At 41.8% G+C, this 22,098-nt stretch overlaps 1 protein-coding gene and 1 long non-coding RNA gene across 9 annotated transcripts in view; one reads left to right on the plus strand and one right to left on the minus strand.

The window, feature by feature from the left end:
• col6a3 (collagen, type VI, alpha 3) overlaps positions 1-20,734 on the minus strand; it is a 97,877-nt gene extending 77,143 nt beyond the window's left edge. For 5 of the 8 annotated variants that reach the window (XM_078939066.1, XM_078939065.1, XM_078939060.1 and 2 more), the window contains exons 1-8: positions 20,449-20,711; positions 12,985-13,092; positions 6,114-6,707; positions 4,394-4,990; positions 3,693-4,304; positions 2,973-3,578; positions 871-1,473; positions 192-794 (exon numbers count right to left, since the gene is read on the minus strand). In XM_078939066.1, coding sequence (XP_078795192.1) covers positions 192-794; positions 871-1,473; positions 2,973-3,578; positions 3,693-4,304; positions 4,394-4,990; positions 6,114-6,707; positions 12,985-13,069 — 3,700 coding nt within the window. In that variant the 5' untranslated portion in view covers positions 13,070-13,092; positions 20,449-20,711. Of the gene's footprint in view, positions 1-191; positions 795-870; positions 1,474-2,972; positions 3,579-3,692; positions 4,305-4,393; positions 4,991-6,113; positions 6,708-12,984; positions 13,093-20,448 lie in introns of all 8 variants that reach the window. The other 3 variants (XM_078939061.1, XM_078939063.1, XM_078939064.1) reach the window with 3 other exon arrangements.
• Positions 9,647-11,915, plus strand: LOC144988589 (uncharacterized). Its single transcript, XR_013652511.1, has 3 exons — positions 9,647-9,787; positions 11,606-11,707; positions 11,781-11,915. It is a non-coding gene; the product is annotated as an uncharacterized LOC144988589 (long non-coding RNA).
• Positions 20,735-22,098: the final 1,364 nt, after the last annotated feature.

The following is a 22,098-nucleotide window of genomic DNA, read 5'->3' on the forward strand; positions in this document are numbered from 1 at the left end:
AATCTTAAATTCTTTTTTATATGTCCTCCAATCATGTGAAAAAATGCAGCTAGAATATGTAAAAAAAAACGCCCAAACCCCCTTTTTTCTTTGGAGTGGGATTTCAAAGAGCTATTGATGATGTTGCATGATATTCATTTGACTGGCTGGCAGAGTATCAAATTGTGCATTTGCATTAAAGCAATTCTTACCACGTGATCCGGATGTATTCACCGGGCTTTCACTCTTTCCAATGGCTAAAATTAATTTCTGCTCAATGTCTGTCAGGCTGCTGGAATCTGCTACAAGGAACGCTTTGGTAGGTTCCTGTGAAACAGACTGCATCTCAAGAATATCTGCATTCTTGATTCCCACCACAAAGGTGTTTACACCAACATCTTTCAAATTTACCACAGCATCTCTGATCTCATCTCTTGATGGTCCACCAGTAAGGAGAATGAGAATTTGTGGAACACCCTGCTGGCGCCTACTACCAGATGAAGACGCAAAAATCTCATCTTTGACGTAACTAAGGGCTGCTCCAGTGTTTAGGGGTCTGCCTCCTTTATGTCTGAGAGCTTGAACATTGTCAGTAACACTCTGCTTTGTTTTGTGAGTATTCAGAAAGAATTCAGCAGTAGGCTCATTGCTGTACTGAACAACTGAAACTTGATCTTTGTTCTCTTCCACATTGAGTTTCTCTAGTATTCTCTCAACAAATCCAATTACAGTCTTAAAATTGCTCCTCATTTCATCAGAAGAATCCAATAAAAACACAATGTCTCTCTGAGTGGGTACTATTTGCTCCATGGAACCTTAAAAAATATGAAATCACATTAGAGACAATGCCACTTTTAAAGCACTTATAGATAGATGTGCCGGTGGCCTCACCTCGCACTTCTTCTGGCTTTACTTGTTGTTGCTGTTGTGGCACCCTTTTTACCAATGACACAAGTTGCTGTTGAATGCTTCCAACATCATCAAATGCCAGCACAGAAAAAGCGTAAGAGGGATTATGTGCAATCATCTGAAGCTCAATTATGTCTGCTGTTCTTGTACCCACACAGAATGTAACAACCTTGTTCTGTTTTAAGGATACAGCTGCAGTTGCAACATTATCTTGAGACCGTCCCCCACTGAGCAGAAGCACAATCTGGGGTGCACCTTTTTGGTGTCTGCTCCCCGACAACTCTGAGAAAGCGTTAGTCCTCACGTAATCAAGGGCTGCACCAGTATTACGAGGCCCACCTCCTTTGTGAGTCAAGTTCTTGACTGCAACAAGAACATCTTGTTTTGTCATGTAGGTGTTGAGAGCAAAATTTGTTTCTGGGTTTTGGCTGTACTGAACCACAGAAACACGGTCTGTGTTTTGGCCAACATTGAGTGTTTCCACAACCTGTTGGACAAAGGTTTTCATTGCTGGAAAGGCACTCTGGGTGTCATGTGATCCATCCAACAAAAAGACAATGTCTCTTTGAGGAGACTCTAATTTATCTAGGAGAGAACAGGAAAAAAATGCTTAAGAATTGATAGAAGGCTTTGCCATTCAGTCATTTCATATTGCATAAATGACAAAGCAATAAGAATAGAAAACACAACAGTAAAAGTCAAATAAATCGATCTACAAAACAGGTTATGTGCCAGAGTATTTAGAAAAATGAAAAGCTAAGTATGATAATGGGGAGGCTCTACGTGGATCATTGCTGCTACAAAAATTAAAAGTGTAGGAAACTGATAAGAGGTTGGAGTCCCAGTCAATGATATTATTATCATTGACTCTAGGAAGATATAAGGATAAGAAAAAAAATCTTTCTTGGGTGCATGAAGAAAAGAATGAGAGCAAAATTAGAATCAACATAACCAGGATGGTATGCCTTTTAGGAAACATGAAACTGATTGACCCATCTTCAATGGAGGAATGCAGTTTCATTATAGTTCAAGTCCAGCAAAATCAAATACCAGAGCGAAGAAAGCAGGGAACTATTTCTTGGCTATTTATATTTGATGCATCTTACCGACAATACTTGGAAGCTCAGTTTGCATGTCCTTTTGGATAAATTTAGCTATTTCTGGCTGGATAGACAAAAGGTCACCAAATTCAGGCAAGTTAAAAAGAAATCTGGAGGAGAATGCTATTTCCTGAAGTTCTCCTTGTTCTGCATTTTTCATTCCAATGGCAAAAGGTAGAGCACCACCTTGTTTTAGATCAATTGCAGCACTAGAAACAGTGTCACTTGATTTGCCTCCAGTCAGTAGAAATAGAATTTGAGGCACTTTCTCCAAAAATCTACTTCCAGATGAGGTTTTCAAAAGATGTTCTTGAACAAACTTTAGAGCAGCTCCTGTATTTCGGAGTTTTCCTCCTTTATGTTGGAGACCTCTTATGGCATTTAGAACGGCCTTTTTGGAACTGTGATCATTCAGGTTGAAGTAAATTTTGGTTTTGTTGCTATACAGCGCAAGGGCTATTCGAACCTTATCTTCACCAACATCAAGGTCTTCTGCCATTCGTCTCACAAAATCTCGAAAAGCTGGAAATCCATTTCTGGATTCCCTTGAGCCATCAAGGAGAAACACTATGTCCCTCTTTTTGCTCTGTTTCTCAACTGGTTGATACAGGGACAAAAAGAATTGTTCACTTTCTATCTGTGACTTTTCAGAGTTTATAAGCTTTCAAAGCTCAGAAAGAAAGACTTTTAAAGCAGATTACCTTTAGTCATCTTAATAAATATTTTGATCCAAGGAGACTTAAGATAAGATAAATAACCAAATAATGGGTCAGAGTAAAAACATTTTGAAACAAGTGCTGAAAAATTTCTCAAATGCAAGAAATGTCAAAAACTTAAGAATTCCTATTTTATGAAGGGCCTTTGATTTTGGGGATAATGCTTTCATGGATGGTTCAAATGCGGTAACATTCAAAATATAAACAAATTAGTGTGATGAAAACAAAATTAAGACAAATTCAATCAAACTGTTAATGAGACTCTTACCTACGAAGTCAAAGATTCCCACTGAGGTGCTTTCCTCATCTCTCTGTATCTTTAGGGCATCAACTATTTTGGAATGAAGTGTAAGCAGTTTGGAGAATTCTGACACTTTGTGGGTAAAACCGGGTTTAAATGCAATCAGCTCCAACTCTGCAAGGTTGGCATCTCCCACTCCAACACCCACTGAAACAATTTCATGCTCTTTAAGAGAAGAGGCTGGTCCTCTCACATTGTCAGATGATGGTTTGCTGCTCAGAAGAATTAAGATCTGGGGCACTCCTTCCAATCTCCTACTTCCAGTGGAGGAAGTGAAGACTCTGTGCCTCACAAACTGGAGAGCTGCACCAATGTTGACACGCCTCCCACCTTTGTGCTTCATACCGTCAATGGCGTTTATGTAGTCACCCTTTGTTTTATGAGTGCTTAGGTAAAAGATGACCCTAGGGCCATCGGCAAACTGAACAACAGACACTCTGTCATGGTTTTCATCAACATAGAGGGTTTCCACTATGTTTTTGACAAAGTGTTTTATAGCTGAGAATCCATCTTTGGTATTATCAGAATCATCCAGTAAGAAAACAATATCTCTTTTTATGGCATCAGTTTGTGCTGAGACACAGACAAGGATCAGTTAGCTCAGAAATCACTTAGACTTGAGGATGTACCTAGTAAGAGTTTTAGACAGCAAAGTTAAAATGCTTTCTGAAGCATAACTTGTCTTACCTTGCTCAATGGCTTTATCCAGCTCCTTTTGTGGAAGGGCCACATAGTAGTTGATTTTATTTGGTATGTTGCTGAGTTCGCTGAATTCTTTCACAGTGAAGGCGAGTGAAGGATTTTGTGAAATAGTTTTTATTTGCTCTGGATCCGCATTTTTGACACCAACTCCAAATGGTACAACTCCCTCTTTCTTCAGATCACTTGCCGGTTGTTTAACGTTGTCAACAGATCTGTCAGCAGCCAAAACTATAAGAAACTGAGGGACATTCAGAGCAGACCGGCTGCCATTGGGCTCTGATAGGATTGTGTCCTTCATGAACTTTAAGGCCGACCCTGTGTTTAAACTACGTCCACCAGCCGGCGTCATCTCGTTGATGGCTCTCAATACCTCTTCTTTGGTTTTATAGGTGTTCAGGTAAAAATTTGGAGCTGGTCTTTCACTGTGTTGAACGACTGAAATCCGAACTTTGTCAATTCCAATGTCAAGAGGTTCAATCACGCTAATGATAAAGTCTCGAATGTAAGAAAAATCTGCTCGAACGCTGTCCGTCCCATCGATGAGGAATGCAACATCTCTTTCATCTCCCACAATGCCAGTTTCAGGAACCACAACATCTTGAAAAACAAAGAGAAAACATTAATTTTATTTAACTCAAATAATTGTGTCATTAAACTCAATATAGTCAAAACAGAAATGCACTGACCTTCTACAGTCCCAACAACTGATGTTAGCTGATCAATGATGGTGTCAGCCACTTCAGGTAGCTTTGAGAAGTCTTCACTGTGGTAAGCCAAGTCTGGAATAAATGCAACTCTTTGCCATGCGTCTGTATTTGCTTGTCCAGAAGTGACTGTAAAGGTCAATATTTTCTCCAGAGCCAATGTATCCCCTAAAGTGGACAGCTGATCTCCACCTGGGGCACCTGTGACAATCACCAACACTTGATGGGCTCCCTCACTTTTACGTGACCCTGTTGATGCCTGGAACATGTTTTCCAGAGCATATGTAACAGCAGCACCAACGTTCAAAACAGAGCCTCCAAGCAGCCTCATTTGAGAGATTTTATTCACAACTGCTTGTCTGTTCCGAAAGCTGTTCAAGTAAAACTCTATCCTAGGCTGTTCAGCAAACTGTAGGAGACCAATTTGGACTCGGTCAGGGCGTATTTCCAGCTGGTTGACAGTGTTGATCATGAAGTCCCTCACATACGGCAGGTTACCATCTCCCACATAGGACGAACCATCCACAAGGAAAACGATGTCTCGGACCACTTTCTTTGTCTGCACTGTGGTTATCTCCTCTGTTAAAGAAAAGCAAAACACTAAGTTATCATGCAGTCTCTCAAACATGTGGATGTCTTCATGGGAACACTTAGGCTTTAAAAGTAAAACCAAAGTCAATCTAATTTAGGTAATTAAGGTTTAAAAGTGCTTAGTACCGACAGCATGACTGTTGTCTGACTCTTTGTATCATCCTGGCTTCCTTTGTTTCTATCTCATACCATTTCTATTTTGAATAGAGTTTTAAGAAGCTAGTGGTGTGTAATGGCCTTTGTTATCTTGCCTTTGCTGGTACTTGTCTGTTCCTAATTACCCTAATTCCAACCTAGGTTTATAAATTCAAGGAAAAAAACATTTTAATTTCTTAAAGGATAATTCTTAACGACCTAGTATATTTTTCTTTTTTAACCCTTGTGTTATCCTAGGCACTTTGACATTTGGAGTTGGGTCATCTAGACCCACTAGACAGAGCTCTGAACCTTTTTTCTTCAATGATTTGTGATCTTCACTGGTGTCCATGGATTACATGAAATCTTTCCACCTTTATCCACCTTTGTCATGGTAGGGAGAACACGTCAATGGAAGGGGGGGGGGTCATCTAGGATAGCACAAGGGTTAAGTTCGTTGTTTGACTTAACTGTGTTATTGAGAAAATCATGTGAAATTTCCCTGATAGCATGTATTAGCTCCAAATTCACAAACTTAGAGTGGGTTCGGTGGAAGCATCGGGGTCACTGATGTTTGTCATTTTTGAGGAATTACTCTTTAGGATCAGGGACAAAACTTGTTAATTTAAGGATAGATTCATCAAAGCAGTTAAGACACTTCTACCTTGTCCTTCTGACAATCCATGTCGCAAACAGCAATTTAAAAATATGAGAAAAGGAATAATAGTTACTTTTCTTTTCCTATGTGATTTAAAAGATTACTAACCGTGTTCTGAAAATACTCATTTGGGAGCTAATGTAGTACCAGTAAAAATGCACCGAAAATAGTGTAAAATTAGTGCTAAATTACAAAGCTTTAAAGAATGATGAGTTTTTTAACTCAGTCAACTTGTGATCTCCTTCAAAGTACATTTCTTTTTATCAGCTTTTTTAAGTCATGCAACAACTTTATAAATGCAGTGAAACTAATTTGCACCTTTTTCTGTGGGTTCTTCTACCAAATTTTGTCCAGGAAATGTGGAAAGCGTATTAATTATTTGTTTAGAGTTTTTAAGCAGCAGCCGTATTTCCTTGTGCATAAATACAACTTCATCAGAAACTGCAATCTTTTGCAGCTCCCTTTCATCAGCACTTTTAAAGCCTACAGCCGTAGTCAGCACTCCCATGTCCTTTAGGTCCTTAACAGGTTTTTCCACACTGTCCGTGGATGCTTTACTGGTGAACAGCATCACAACCTGGGGCACCCTCTGCAGTATACGACTGCCCTTATCGGGGTCCAGCATATTCTCACGCACAAAGTCCAGAGCTTTTCCAATATTGATGGTAGGTTCTGAACTTGGCTTGATAGTTGACAGAGCAGAAATTAAAGAGTCCTTGGTTGCATAGGTGTTGAGGTCCATCAGCAGCGCTGGGTTAGAGTTGAACCTGGCAATGCCAACTTGGACAGTATCTGGCCCAATTGGTATTGCGGTGATAAACTGCCTGATGAACGATCTCACGCCATTGATGAATCCTGGACCCATGGTAGTGTCAATCAGGAAAATGATGTCTTGGTTTGGAACACTGTTTGCTAAAAAAGTAAACAAAGTTAAAAATAGGTGATTATAGGTGATAATATATGTATAAAGGTCACAAGTAGATATTTTGTTATTGTATGTTCTGTTATGCTAATGCTTATGTTAGCATTATTAGCGTTGACATTTGCACAAAGACCTAAACACAAGTGGACCTATACTCCAGAATATGGAGAGCTGAGCTTCTAATGAAGAGTCTATTACATACATACTTAACCTTCCTACATCTCATCATATATATATATATATAATATGTCGGAATAATCTTTTATGTGCACACATTAAAAATCTGTATTTAATTGTTATTTCTGTTCCTCCAAACCAATTTCTGGAAAAAAAGGAGCTTAGTAGTTTAAGTTAAAAGGTTTGAATTTTTCCAGGTTCTCAAAATCAAAGCCAGCATAGTATAGCAAAATAATGTCAATTTTCTGCTTTATTGTTTAACAAAATCATCTGCCAAGGTTCCACAAAGTATTTTTTGTCAGAGATGCAGAAGAAAATTGTAAACAAGTCTTTGAAATAATGTATAAACAGTTTTGTCATTTTAGATTATTTATATTTTCAGCATTACAGCATAATCTATGAGGTTTATGAGGCTGTCGTTCATTGGCTTTTGTGCCCTGTCTGAATTGGTTTATCTCAGCTAATAAAAAAGAGAAACCCTGCTAATCTGGAAATTGCTCTGAAGTAAGTAGTGTCAAGAAACCGGTAATTTAGCATTGACCAACCTTTAGAGTTTACCTAATGGCCTTTGAGATTTCATTTTAAATCAGAGGCGTGCTACATGTACACCTTCTATATTTTTTTACAGCCACCTTAACCCCACCCCCCAACACATAGAGGTGTTACATACCTGCAGTTAACCCATTCTGATAAATAGCGGTGCGCTGGAACATGCCCGTCATCATAGGACTGAGTGCAACGCTCATATCTGCAACTGTTTCGAAATCTGGGGCTGTCAGGACCAAACTTTTGTCTGTAGCCACCTCTTGCAGATCTGGGATGGCAGGGTCACCAATTGCCAGTCCATATGTGATTATATTGGCCCTCTTAAGGGCCAGATTGCCAACATGAGTGTCGTCATTGGAAGGGCCAGCACTGACAACCACCAATAACTGGGGCACATCCTCCTCTGCCCTGCCTCCAGCAGCTTCAATAAAGAGGTTCTCTGCCACTACCTTCAATGCAGCCCCAAGATTTGATTCAGGCCCACCCTTGTAGGTCAGGCCATTTACAGCTTTCTGGAGCGAGGATTTGCTCTCATAGCTATTCAGATATCCATGTACCTCTGGGTTACTGTGGTACAGTACCAGACCCACCCTAACAGCGTTTTTGCCCACATCTAGGGGCTCAATGATTCTTAAAACCAAATCACGCACATAGGGAAAGTTTCCTGCCCCAACGTTCTTTGATCCATCAATTAAGATTACAAGGTCAACGAGGTCTTGTGCTTTAAGAGAGGAAAATTAAACAGAATAGAAACATTTAAAGCATAAATGTAGAGAAATAAGAACTTGAAGGCACATTAAGTACTTTAAACATAAGTATATGACAAAATATTACACAACACATCATACTGCATGTAGGCTGAACAAAGGAGGTGACCATCCAAATCAATGAAATGTACAAACTTTTTGTGTCTTAGTTGGAGTTCATCAAATTAACTCAAATGTTCCAAAAAGAACGCACTTGCAGAGTTTATTTGAGAACTTGTAATACAGAATGTGAAAACTTGTGCATCAAAAATCTGCATCTGTGTGTAAAAATCTTCTGCTGTGAACTGACAAATTTCCATTTGCATGTGTTTATTTAGAGTTACAACTTCAAATCTGTGATTACAACTGCTCAAATGTGCTTCTGCGTGTGCTCGAATCTGCTGGCGCAAATCACAAGAGCGCTACAACTGCGCTCTGAATTCTGACACATTCCTTGCGAGAAATTTGTGTCAAAAGTGATCTGTGTCCGATAATGGAACAAGGGGGGGGGGGAGGGTTAGAGGAGGCGGAGTCAACCAATCAGAATGCAGGACTTAGAGGACTTGGTAAAGTTAGAAATCCATCTGATTTATAATAAAGATGCTCAATAGCCCTGGCCCTATTGTCCTGCTACAACAAAGAGGATTTTCCTGTTGGCAGCCGCCTAGCTGCATGTCTTCATTTAAAGCACGAAGAGATCATTTCTCATTAAAATGCAGGAAAAAAACGGTAATTTTTCTTTAGAAATGCATTTGTAGTTCACTCTCCGTGTTAATACAAAATGATTGAGATTCTCTGTCACATTTTAACGATTATCGGAAGAGTTATTGAAGCAGGAAGTCTGAATCTGTGAACATCTTTCTAACTTTACCAAGTACTCTAAGTCCTGCACTCTGATTGGTTGACTCCGCCTCCTCTAACCCTCCCTCCCCCCCTTGTTCCATTATCGGACACAGATCACTTTTGACACAAATTTCTCGCAAGGAATGTGTCAGAATTCAGAGCGCAGTTGTAGCGCTCTTGTGATTTGCGCCAGCAGATTGGAGCACACGCAGAGGCACATTTGAGCAGTTGTAATCACAGATTTGAAGTTGTAACTCTAAATGAACACATGCAATTGGAAATTTGTCAGTTCACAGCAGAAGATTTTTACACACAGATGCAGATTTTTGATGCACAAATTTTCACATTCTGTATTACAAGTTCTCAAATCAAATCTACAAGTGCGTTCTTTTTGGAGCATTTTTACCTTCATACAATGTTAATATAGCAGTCAAAAATAGTTGCCATACTTTTCTTTGCTCCTGTAAGGTTTGTTCCTGATTGGCTCATAAAGTGGGGGTGTGACATGAAACTATCCAATCATTGTGTCAGATCACATTTCCAGGAAGAGTGGAGTAAATTTGGTGGATTGTTACCAAAATGGGCATTACTGAGATTTGATCCTAAGAAAAGTGTTGTGTTGATGTTCAATAAAGTTCATAGTATCTGTATTGTTAACTGACTTCTTAGGTTTCTGAGAAGTTCTATTATTTCTTCTGTCTTTGTCAGAGTCGTCGTCTTCTCTGAGAAAGTCGGGGACATCCATTGAAACATGTGAGGTATGTGAAAAAACCGTGTCTGATAATAGAAGAACCTAAGAAGTCTGTTGTGTTAATAGTCGTATATAAATGAGGCAACAGAGTTAAAGAGTGATTATGTCAATTTATGGGTTTTTTATTCTCCCCATATTGTTGCTTATTTAAAAAAATGTAAATAAATAACAAGATAGTTTTGTGAGGCAATCCCACTTGAAAGCCAATCCCAAATTGTTTTTTGCCTATTCGACAGCTTGACGGTCTGTGCTCATCATCATGTGCTCAAATGATCAGTAATAATTTAGACCTCAGACGTAGTTTGTGTTGGTCAGTGGTGTATGTAAATTTGTGGATCCAAACAAACAGAAACATGATGGGATCCATCAGATGTGTGTTTGTTTTTTTTACTATGTGAGCTCCATTTGAGTTCAACCATCCCATGCAGACTCTTGTTACAGATCCCAGGTAAAAGTAAGCAGTCATGAGCCTGTAGAGTGTCCTGGCAACCTGAGTCATCACTAAACCTAAAACACACTAAAAACAAGTATGCATGAAATGTAAATGTATTCTCTGTCAAACAGTGTTTCATAATAAATCTGTATTTAATCCACATTTCCCTTCTTAAGGTCTGACAGGACTCTGTGCAGGCTCATTTCTGCTATAAATACAGAGTTTAGTTAAAATTGAACAAAGACAGACACATGAACAAACATATAAGCAGTGTGGCATGGTTAGATTTTGTTAAAAGATCCTTAACCTGTTCTCAAGCACGGCTCATCTCTGGTACGGAAGTTTTTTCTCAAATGTGTCTTTATTTGAATTTTTCTGGTTTTATTTCACTGACCAGAAAATCTGCCTGCTGTATTTAGGAAGGAAGTTGTTGCAGTCAGCCAACAGTTTCCTCTAATAATTACTTAATTTTTACAGCAACTCAGAAACAATGCATCCAAACAAATATCACAGATGTCGAAGCGCAGATGTCGTTTACATTTTTATTACATCGCATCTGGACTTGGTTTTTAAAGTTAGAAGATGTTTCACCTCTTATCCAAAAGGCTTTGTCAATTCTGAATTAGCTGGTAAAAGAGCTGGTAAGTATGTGCTCATGGGGGAGGAGTCAGACCTGAAACTAGATTCTATTGTCAACCTAGCCGACATGGTTTTGGGTCGTTAGGTGTCCTTTGTCCTCAGCTGGGGGTTGGGGAGCCAGTGACTCCCTGCCTAAACTGGTCATCTCTTTCTGCTGTTAAGGACCCAGGTGGAACTGGTTCGGTTTGTTTGGGTTTCAGAACACTGCCGTAGATGGATGGAAGAATGAACCATAGACCACCATTCTTATTCAGAGAAGGTTTATCCTTCTTGACAAAGATGGCTTCTTTCCCTCCTCGCTCAAACCATCCTTCCTGGCTAGAATTCCCAAAACCATTTAGTCTATGTAAACAATAGAATCCAGTTTCAGGTCTGACTCCTCCCCCACGAACGAATATATACCAGCTCTTTTACCAGTTAATTCAGAATTGACAAAGCCTCTTGGATAAGAGGTGAAACGTCATGTAACTTTAAAAATTAAGTCCAGATGACATCCCCTAAACCTACTACTATGATAGAATCAACCTGGATGAATGAGAGTCTTCATAGACTTTTTTATCACATGCAATTAAAAAGCATTAATTATTGATTAAGGCTGGTAAGACAAACAAGTGATTTTAATCCGTGCAGTGGGAAGGTGGTTTATTTTTGTCAGTTTGTTCAGGATCATATGTGCCACAGTTTCTTTTTGCATGTGTGCACATTAGTATTAGTCGTGACACTGGAAAAGTGTTTTATCTGTCCCTCCTTCAGTCAACAGGGCCTCATTTTCCCTGCTAGAATCCCCCAACCAGCTCACTGCGCCACCAAGACCTGCCACTAAATCTTGTACAATATTCAGCACAATTTCCTGAGGTTGGCTAGCATTTTTTCAAAACTAATCATCTTAAATTCCAAGTGCTAATATCTCCACGGCTGTCATCCGCAGAACATCAGGGGGAACAAGCCCCATCTGTTAGCACCACCAGCACCTGGGCCCCTCCATCACCAACATGACTGCCTGAAACAGCAGTCAAATGTACAGTCAGAGATTCCAGACCCAGGCCAGTCCATGCCCTGGCATGGTTTGACATGGCCTTGATGTCCACCAGGGCCTCCTGTTTTGCCGTAGGGCTCTGTCTCAGCCCTACTACTGTACGGCACTAGGGCACACTTAAATTTCTCTCCGCCAACCTGGGGGAGTAATTTGATCAAACTGAACCGAAGGGTCTAACGTGCTCAAAGCTCTGCTCTCTAAAAAGTACACATCAGATGCCAACCCTAGTGGACTATATTTTTTGAAGGACAAAAGTGGGGCCAACCCTGGTCCTCAAGAGCCACAACCCTCAGTTTTCCAACTGTCTCTGGACTCTCTGGTGCTAACGAGCAACAAATGTGACGAGTTTTTAGAATATGTCTGTAAAGGTCAGAAGTAGATCATTTGCTAGTGTATGTTCTGTTATGCTAATGCTTATGCTAACGTTTTGGTGTTAACATGGGCACGAAGACCTAAACACAAGTGGACCTCAACCCCAGAATATGAAGAGCTGAGCCTCTAATGAGAGTCTAAAACACACTTATTAAACTTTTTACATCTCTTTATTTATAGGTACAATTAAAAACAAAAAAAAGGCTGAAAATGAAATAGCTTTTGGTATTCTAATATGTTGGAGTTATTTTTTATTTGTGCATGTTTGAAAGCAAAATCAGTATTTACTTGTCATTTCTGTTCCTCCAAACCAATTTCTGGAAAATAAGGAGCTTTGAATTTTATTTATTCATTTTATTTGAAATGGTTTATTTCAAGCTATCAAAGCAAAAATAATGCACAAAACAATACAATCATCAGTTATACATTCGTACAATGACGTATCAAATGTAGGATAATTAGACATTACATCAAAGATTGCTTGAAAGGGAGTGGAAGGAAGAGAATTTATATAATCCCACCCCCTATTATACTGTACCCTTTTGTATTACATGATTTATCATTATCCAGTTCATAACCTTTTATCGGATACCTTTGTATTACCAACATAGTTTCAGGTCTTTAAGAGTCTACTCCACTATCCTAACTTTTTTGATAACAGGTTTACATGTCTGCAAGAGAAAAAAGTTGTTGCTATATTATAAATAAAAATAGTTTAACTTACCACCTTGAGCATTCACTTTAGGAAAGAGTCCCCCAAATAGAACCCCCAGGAGGGCACAGAAAGGCATCAGCCGAAACCTCCTCATCTTGAAAAGGGAGTAGATGGCACCTACGAAGCAAAACCCATCAAGTTTATGTCACATTTCTGCACAAGCCCCACAGAGGTACATTTCTTTAAAACCACCATCAAATGTTAAGCTTTTTGTATCTGCCTGAATCTCCCTGGATCCTGACGACCCCAGTCTCTTCTCTGATGCAGATGACAAAATAATTACTTTATGTTAAAATATCTCGATTTATTATTAATACTCGCATGTTAATGAATGACAATCTCTGTGTCCTTCAGTCGATTTGCCCCGCCTCCCTCCTGGAAATGCTGACTGGATTTGAATTATGCTACACTTTTCACATGGTGGATGAAAACAAAAATGCAATCCCATCTATGCATTTTCACTATAATGATGTCACAGAATAAGCGGGGCTGAAGAATAACATGAAAAAGCATTTTGGAGGATTAATTTTTAATTTTTTTTGAGTCATTAGATGCAGTTACACTGTGAAAATGAAAAAGCATTTCTGTTAAACCATTTTAATTAAATAATTCTAATTGAATTTTTCTAAACATTTACTAGAGAACTTTTTGAAAATGAACTGTCTACACCATTTTAATTAAGTGACAGTATGAGAGTGTTGAAGAAGAAGAAAAAGAAAAGGCGGTTTGGCGGATTGCTTTTTCTTTTTAATTTTGAGTCAACAAATGCAGCTTCATTTTGGAAATGAAAAAGCATTTCTGGTATTGATTTTTTTTTTTAATAATGCTACAGAAATGCTTCCATAGAAACATTAGGTAAAGCCTTTACAACCTTTTAAATGAGTTAACAGTAAAAAAAAAAAAAGGTCTCTTTTGCCCTCAGGTGACACAGAAAAGCTCTGCAGCTAAAAATGTTTAAGTTTTTAATTAAAGCTGATTTAAAGCCAAGTAAAGCCTCTATCTAATTGTAAAATCCATTTCTGCGTTTCATATGGTGCTTCAAAGGTCTAGGCGACTGAAAAAAGGCATGAACAGTGACCTCTGGTGGACAGTGAGCAGACAGCACCGAAAAGGCCTTTTCCTCTGGCATGTTCATGGGCTTCTCCTCAAATTTGTTTTCCGGGTGTTTATTTACGTCAAGTTCATTTTTGCTGTCCTTCTGAAGACAGCTGCAGCTGCATCATGTCAAACTAAACAACCAAGCAGTATTTATTTAACCATTCAGCGGTACGTTTCACAATAATCTCTTTTTATGACTGTCTGATTTAAACTAAGTCCAACGGATGCTTGAACCATGCAGCTTCTGTACAAGCAGTACATCCGTGAACTCTGGCATCTTCACCTAAAAAGATGCTGGCACAGGGCTGGTTTACCATCTCTGCTGGGGGATTAGGTGCACCCTTTGCTACGCAGCAGCTACATTGGGGAGTAAAATAATGCAGGGGTCTGCAAACCTCAACGCTTAAAGACCCATTCAGGTTGATTTCTCACAAACCACAAGTCAGCAGGAGCCACAGTCTTTACCCTTTACAAAAGTAAGACATGGATTTGTATTTGGTATTGTTCTTAGTATGATATATATTAATGTAAACTACTTTTTTGGATAATTAAGACAAAGAGAAAGTAGCTTTTTTCCTAAATTATGAAATAGTTTGTAACTTTTGACAGAGGTTCATGTGACTTCCTGTGTATCAAAGGACAATCTGAATGCAGCAAATGTAGTAGCATAGAGTACTGTCAACAGTTATTAATGACCGTCTGTGATGCATCTGAGCCAGAAATAGGTACATTTAAAAAAGGAAAATTAAATCAGAGCTAATGAAGTGACCCATACAATATTTTTTAAGCATACGGCACTCTTAAAACCCCTCAATTTGTTCAAAAATAGAGAATCTGCCTTCCAGTGCCCCTCCATCCCGGTCATGCTTACTGACCTCCAATTGATTTTCTGTGGAATATGGCGCTCTAAAATCCGTCAAAATGTTTTTGTTTGAAGGTGTGCATGTGAGCGTGCATGGATGTGTGATTGTGGTCCTGCAACAGACTGGCGACCTGTCCAGGATGCCCCCTGCCTTTGCCCACAAATGGATAGGCTCCAGCAGCCCCAGAAAGGGACAAAACGGTTAAGAAGATGAATGAATGAATAGTTTGACTTGTGATTTGTAAACTACTGTCCTTCAAATGTTGATGTATGAGTTGAATAAAGCATATACATTTACTTTTTAAAATAATGATTAAAAAAAACAAAATTTTTTTCTCCGCTGAGGCAATCAGTGGTTGCCTCGGCCGGTTGGCCTCCTCGGTCCCGTCAAGGCCTGACCAGAGCTCCTCTAGGGCCGGCGTCTGGGGGTGGGGGCCTGGGCTTGCTCTGGGGGGGGGGCGACGCTTTCTGGCTCCTCTCTCTCTGTGTGGGGTGGTTGGTGCCGGGCCTGGGGTGTCGGCGCCTCCGGGGGTGGGGCCTCTGGGCTGGGTGGCCCTGGCCCCTTTGCTGGGGGGGGGGGCTGGGGGACAGCTGTTTGACCACCTGGGGACAGTCTACCAGCTGTCCCCAACTTACCCCCTTCCTCATATAACCTCATATTAGGGTGAGGGGGTGGGGGGTCTAGCCTGCGATGCGCCTTGGGGGGGGGGCTACTTGGCAGTGGCCCCCCTCCTATGGTTGCCGTATGGAGTGGGCCCCCCCTCTTTCGGTTTTATTTGCACCTTAGACATGTAGGGTCCTTGGTAGGGGGGGTGCTTGGACATCACTGCAAGCAAGCAGCAGATGTCCTCCTAGCACCCTACCCGCCAATTTTAACCGCACCTTAGACATTTAGGGCCCCTTGGTGTGGAGGGTGAGGGGACATCACTGTGAGTAATCAGGAGATGTCCCCTTAGTGCCCTACCCGCCAATTTTAACTGCACCCCCCTTAGTACATACACCCCTCCCCCCCTCAATATATACATCCCAACATAAACACACACACATGCACACACACACCCTCTCAAACACACATACACGCACACACATTTTGCAAGGAAGGTGGGACCGGGGTCCATCTGTCCCCTACCCCTTCCCTGGTGGGGGGTGCGGGCCTCTTGGCGATGGCGGCCGTGTCCCTTGGGTGCCGGCTCCCTGGGCCCGGCGGTGCTCTCTCCGCACGGTGGGGGGGTTCATATTACACCTGAGCCGGGGGTGTTCGTGTCCCTGGGGGGTGGGTCCTGGTCCTTGCCCCTGAGCGCTGGGCCCCGCCAAACTTCCAACATGGCCGAGCCTGGTCGGGCCATATTTATAACACCCCTTGTGGGCCACCCTTTTTTCCCCGGGGTTCCCCCCTCCTGGGCGGGGGCGGCGGGCCCCTGCCTTGCTCCTCCCTGGACCAACCGTGGGCCGGGTGGGTGGCTGCCTGGAGTGCGGAGCGGGTCTCCCTTGGGGGGTCCTGGCTCGTACCTGGGGTTGGGGCGGGGGGATGCCCGGAACTCCTGGGTGGTGGTGGGGTGCTCGTCTGGGGCTGTGGGCGTCCTTCTCCGATGGGGCCCTGCGTTGGGCTCTTCCGGCGCGGCGGGGGCGCTGCTTTCCTGGCTGGGCTGGGGCGGCGCTCTCTTTCCCTCCGCGCCTCCCTGCTCTCTGGCTCTGGGGGCCTCGCGGCGGTCCTGCTGGCCCTGGCCTGGGTGGCGGTCTTGGTCGCCCGGGGGGCGGTTGTTCCCTGCCTGTTCCCGTGTGGTGTTGGGGGGATTCCGGCTGCCGCTGCTGCTGCGGCGGGGGTCTGGGTGTGGGGGTGGCTGGGCGCTCCTCCTCCTTCTTTTCACATTCCACCATCCATTTTAGAAGAACATAAACACTCACTTGAGCACAGGTGTTAGCTCACCTTTGCACTAATAGTTTGCATGATTTAATGAATGAAAGATTTCACACTAGTTGGTTTAAAGTCATAGGTATGCGTTCGTGAACACTATCTGTTTTGTGTACATGTTGACATGTGAACATTTTTTGCAGCTAGCAGGTGTGTTGATAACATTTGAGTGTGTGTGAACAGGCCCCGCCCTTTTTGTACTACATTTGAACTGTACCGTAATGATAAACAACCAGTAAACCTGTCTGCTCTATGCTGCTTCATGGTCTTACCCCCCCCCTCTCACTTGCGCCGCAAACCAGCACGAGCTAAACCGGCTCCCCAAAGATTTTCAATCATGGTTGAAATGAATAAAGTTTGGCCTCAATTACAAAAGGGGTTTGTTCAATCATACCTTTGGTTTGTCTGAAGATTAATAACCCCTCTTGTTAAAGTAAAATATGTCCAACACAAGAGGCCCTCAGCTCTCATCTGCCTGCCTAGCTGTTGGACAGGACAAGTTAAAAAAAAAAAAAAAAAAAATTTTCTGGTGATTTTTTTTTCTGAGCTAAGCCAAACTAAAGCCAGGCCAGACGGATGTTAGTGCAGGAAGGCTGCCACTACTTTTCTGCTACAAAACCAAACTCTTTCATAAATAATGAGCTATACAAGAGTGTCTAAACACATAACAGCGCTGCATGCACGGCGATCTATTTGTCCCACATTATTTATCCACTTGTGTCTGATTGAGGCCAGATGTTGCAAAGAACAGTCATCACACTGAGTGTCTTCCAAGTCTATGCACAAACACAGCAGACCAACGAAGGGAACCCTGCAAATGCACTTGTCAGATTTTACAACCAAAACGTTGGCAACCAGCCATGAAAAGCTCTTTTAACAAAAGTGTTGACCCTTTCGGTCCTGCCTCTCCGTCTCTGTCCTGCAGTTTCATGAGCTGGAACTCATTAACCAATTCAGAAAGGACCCAATCAAGTGAGGGACATCAGATGAGCTCTCACTGTTCAGTGTAGTCTACAGCAGAGTTTCCTCTGCCTGTGGAAAAACATGCTGTCATCACCTCTGGGAAAAGCTAGAGGGCTTCTGTTCTAAGGAGACATGAATGCGTCATCTCCTGTATCACAAACACATCTGCACAGCTGCATAATTCCCGAAATGATTCGAGGGTCAAGGAATTCATGCAGTCTATTTACGGAGGGATTCGTTCTGCATCTAAAACATCCACCATAGATCTGCGTCCAAATATCCCACTATACCCCACTGTCATGCTAACGTCAACAAATCTGCATTTACAGCTGTATCTGTGAGTGTCTGCGGTGAAAAGAACCAGCAGAAAAGAACCGCATGAACTCGTGAACATCACTCGTGTGCTGTCAAACGCTAAAGGAATGTGGTGAAATCTTGCTACCATAGAGCAGCAAATCAATGCATACAACCAACCGTATCCTGTAAAGATGTTGGATTTGCAAACTAAAGTCAGCATGCATGAGTTTGAGCAAGAGCGCTGCACACTGCCTCCACACACAAAAGGATCACTCCGGTTGAAAAAGCAACATGACTTATGTGCCACAGATGAAGGGAGGATCAATGATGGGGTAAAAACAGGGAGGCAGATCCCCCCCACCCCTACCCCACACACACAGCTGGTGTGTGTTAGTCTGTCTGATACCTTGCAGATGTGTGTTCAGCCATCTTTGCTGATCTAAACCTTCTTCAAACTATTAATATAATACTTGTGACGTCTTAAAAGCCAGTTAAACTCTTCAGCCGGATTGTCTTTTTTTTTGTCTTTTCTTGGTCTAAACCAGGAGTCAGCAACGTTTATGACATGGAGTGCCGGTTGGAAATGTTCTCAGAAACAACTATAATGCGAAATTTATTACAAAAAATATTTTCCATATATCTGACATTTTATTTATTTCACAGACAGCCGGTCCAATAAGTTTTTCTAAACATATTCTGGCATCAACTCAAAAAAGTGCTTTCATTAAAATATTGCATGAAGAAAATAGGTCAAAATAGGATTGTAACTATGTTTAAAACCAAAAGTACTGCATTTGTGGTAAGTCATACCTACAGCAATAGGATTGGATACGTCAGAACAAAATACAATCAAAAGTTCTAAGAACTTCACAACCATCAACATGACTATAAATAAGCGTATTCTTTTGGCTTATCCATCTTTTGTTACATTATGAGACAGGAACTGACTGACGTTATGTATTTTTCATCAACCCCGGTAAACAGAGTGGCGATCAGCTACAGTATTCATTAAAAAACTTTTTCACAAATTAAAAAAAAAGTTCAAATCCAAAAGATTCCAACAGACTGCAGACCGCTGTCTGTGCCCCGCATTTCCCCAGGAGTCGACGCCCGGTCTAAACCATCAAAAGAACTGGCACAAAGATGAATTCTTCACGTTTGTAGAGATTTTTGAGACCTCAAAAGTTGGAAAATTGCAGTTTTAGGATGATCTTCCAGGCCTTATGAGGAAATCCTGAAACACATCGATGCTGATCTGAGTTTGAAGGACCTTGTGTAGTTTCCAGTCTAGTGGGAGGCAGCATGATTGTCATGGTGAAGATTGACAACATACCAAACCTGCATGAAATAAACCGTATGAAAACACACTTGTCGCACAAAGACGATGGAATTGATAGACTTGTAACGAGTACTTTTTGTACTCAAGAACAGTTTTACCCAAAGAGAAGCACGGTGAGAAAATACACAATGTTTCTTCCACCCACTTCTTTTACAGCTCATTGGTTGTTTTATTTTGTCCATCTATAACCTCCATAACATCTATGATCAACCTTTGTTTGATTTTCATTTTGTGTTTGAAAAAATAAACAAATTGTGACAAATTGTTAAACATTTTCCATACAATAGACAGTTTGTCAAAAATCGCCTTTATATCTGAATCTGGACAATCTGGACAGGAAGTTGGAAGATTTATGATTGACACCTGACCAAACCAAACCCCTGCAGGACAAAACTCAAACATCTCCTCAGTTCAGCAGCAGCTGGTAGTTCTGGTGCCTCTGTGAGGAAATGGTTTCCGCGCTCCACTGCTTACAGGAAGGGTGTGGTATTTGCCCTCTGCTACATCGGAAACATCTGCCCGCTCATCATCTAAGCACTCTTATCTGAAAACTCCTTGTTTCTATCCAAAGGACACTGGACACACTGACACGGGTCCCAACATATACAACGATGAGCAGGCTTGAGACAGAGAAGCTATTCTGTGACTGAAAGTGCAACCAAAGTCAGATCCAGCTGAGCAGAAGTTCAATGTTAATTTCCAGAAAGCAGCACACCTCTACGCTGACACCAAACACTGCAGATGTCCCTTCCTCCTGCGGCTTTCGTCTTGCTCTTAAAGTGCAGCTAAAGTACCGGTTTCAGTTTTATTGCTAAACACATGATTCCTGACATTTGGGGGGTATAAGCCAAAAACCGTGCACTAAGTTGTAATTATCACAGACATCAAGGGTTCTCACACTGTGACTTCAAAGTATGCTGTGGTCAGTGCACTGAATTCAGAGCAGAGGTCAAAACCAGGTCAGAACTCAGGTTAGGAGATGTTGCAAGCAGACAAACTTACCTTCAGAAGAAATGGCTAAGCTCCACTATTTCTGAAGAATGAAGGTTTTTAGTGATAAAAAAAAAAGCTTTCAGTCATTCTTCACTGGTTAAATCCAATCTCTAGCTCTTCCTGCACCTCCCTCAGGAAGGTGGAGGATCAAAGCAGTGATGAGGACTTGGATGAGAAGTGAGAGGTTCTGTGAGAAGAAAAAGTCAAGAGTTTGAGACCGACACCTCCTCTCTGTCTTACACCAGAGGAGCTGTGGTGCTCAGCTCCTGACTGGGACAGGACAAACTTCCAAAACGTTGGAGCTTTTCCACCTCCTCCCACTTCAGCAGTAAAAAGAGGAGGGAGAGCAGCAGTGGGGGAGTGGAGGGAAGGGGGGCGGCCAAATGAAATCCAGACACATGGCCCTGTTTGGGCTGGATGTTCATAGTGGAGAGGATGAAGTCACAAATCTGCAGCAGTCTTTTTTTTTCCAGAGTTTTTGCCATGTCTGTTGTGGACCCCGTTTTCTTTTTACATTGCCAAAGCTTGGATTTAAGCATTTTGAAATGCTGTGCTTTCAGCAAGCCTTAAAATGCTTTAGAAATGCTGAATGTACTGTTACAGTCACACATGGATGAGAATGTATAAACATGGCATGTACCTATGAAATAATGGAAGTTCATTGTCGAGAACATTTTAAGCGTGAGCGAGCAAGACAGGAACCAAACCCATGATCAAAGGTTGACTGCTCTACCGCTGTACCACAGCCCCCCTGGCCCTGTTTTAGTAAGACTAGAACCCAAAAGACAGCCGGCGATAAAACCTATTAGCTCAGGATGCACCCACTCACTGGCCACTTTATTAAACACACCTGTCCAACTGTTTGTTAACGCACATTTCTAATCTGCCAATCACACGGCAGCAACTTAATGCATTTATGCAAGTGGACTTGGTCCAGGTGATCAAACTGAGCATCGGAATGAGGAAGAAAAGGGATTGAAGTGACTCTGAACGTAGCATGGTTGTTGTTACCAGACGGGCTGGTCTAAGGATTTCAGAAACTGTTGATCTACTAGGGATTACAGAAAATGGTGTAAAAAGTAGAAAATATTTAGTGAGCAGCAGTTCCTTTGGACGGAAATGTCTTGTTGATGCCAGAGGTCAGAGGAGAACAGTCAGACTGGTTCCAGCTGATAGAAAGACAACAGGAACTCAAAGAACCACTGGTTCCAACAGGTCTGCAGAAGAGCATCTCTGAAAGAACAACACGTCCAACCTGGAGGCAGATGGACTACAGCAGCAGAAGACCACACCGGGTACCACTGCTGTCAGCTAAGAACAGGAACCTGAGGCTACAATTCACACAGACTGCCCTGAGAACCTTGGCCTGTCGGTGTTGTTCAACTAACGAGTGAGCACTTCTGCACACAGTTTGGCTGTTAGATATTAGGAAGTTAGACATTCAGAGCGCCTCTTAAGGGCGTCCTACGGGCACACTCTGTACAACCATTGCCTGGTCTAACGAGTCTCAATTTCATTGCATTGCATTGCCACACGTACTTTATCCTTACAAACACTTTACAATACACCTACTACACGCATGACAATGGTACGTCCCATTTTCATGACGTCTCTTTAGGTGGTCGCTAGTTTTATGTCCTTTATGCTCTTTCTGACCTG

Source organism: Oryzias latipes, chromosome 21 (assembly GCF_053564925.1).
Source record: "Oryzias latipes strain Hd-rR chromosome 21, Olatipes_Hd-rR_3.1".
Taxonomy (NCBI): Eukaryota; Metazoa; Chordata; class Actinopteri; order Beloniformes; family Adrianichthyidae; genus Oryzias; species Oryzias latipes.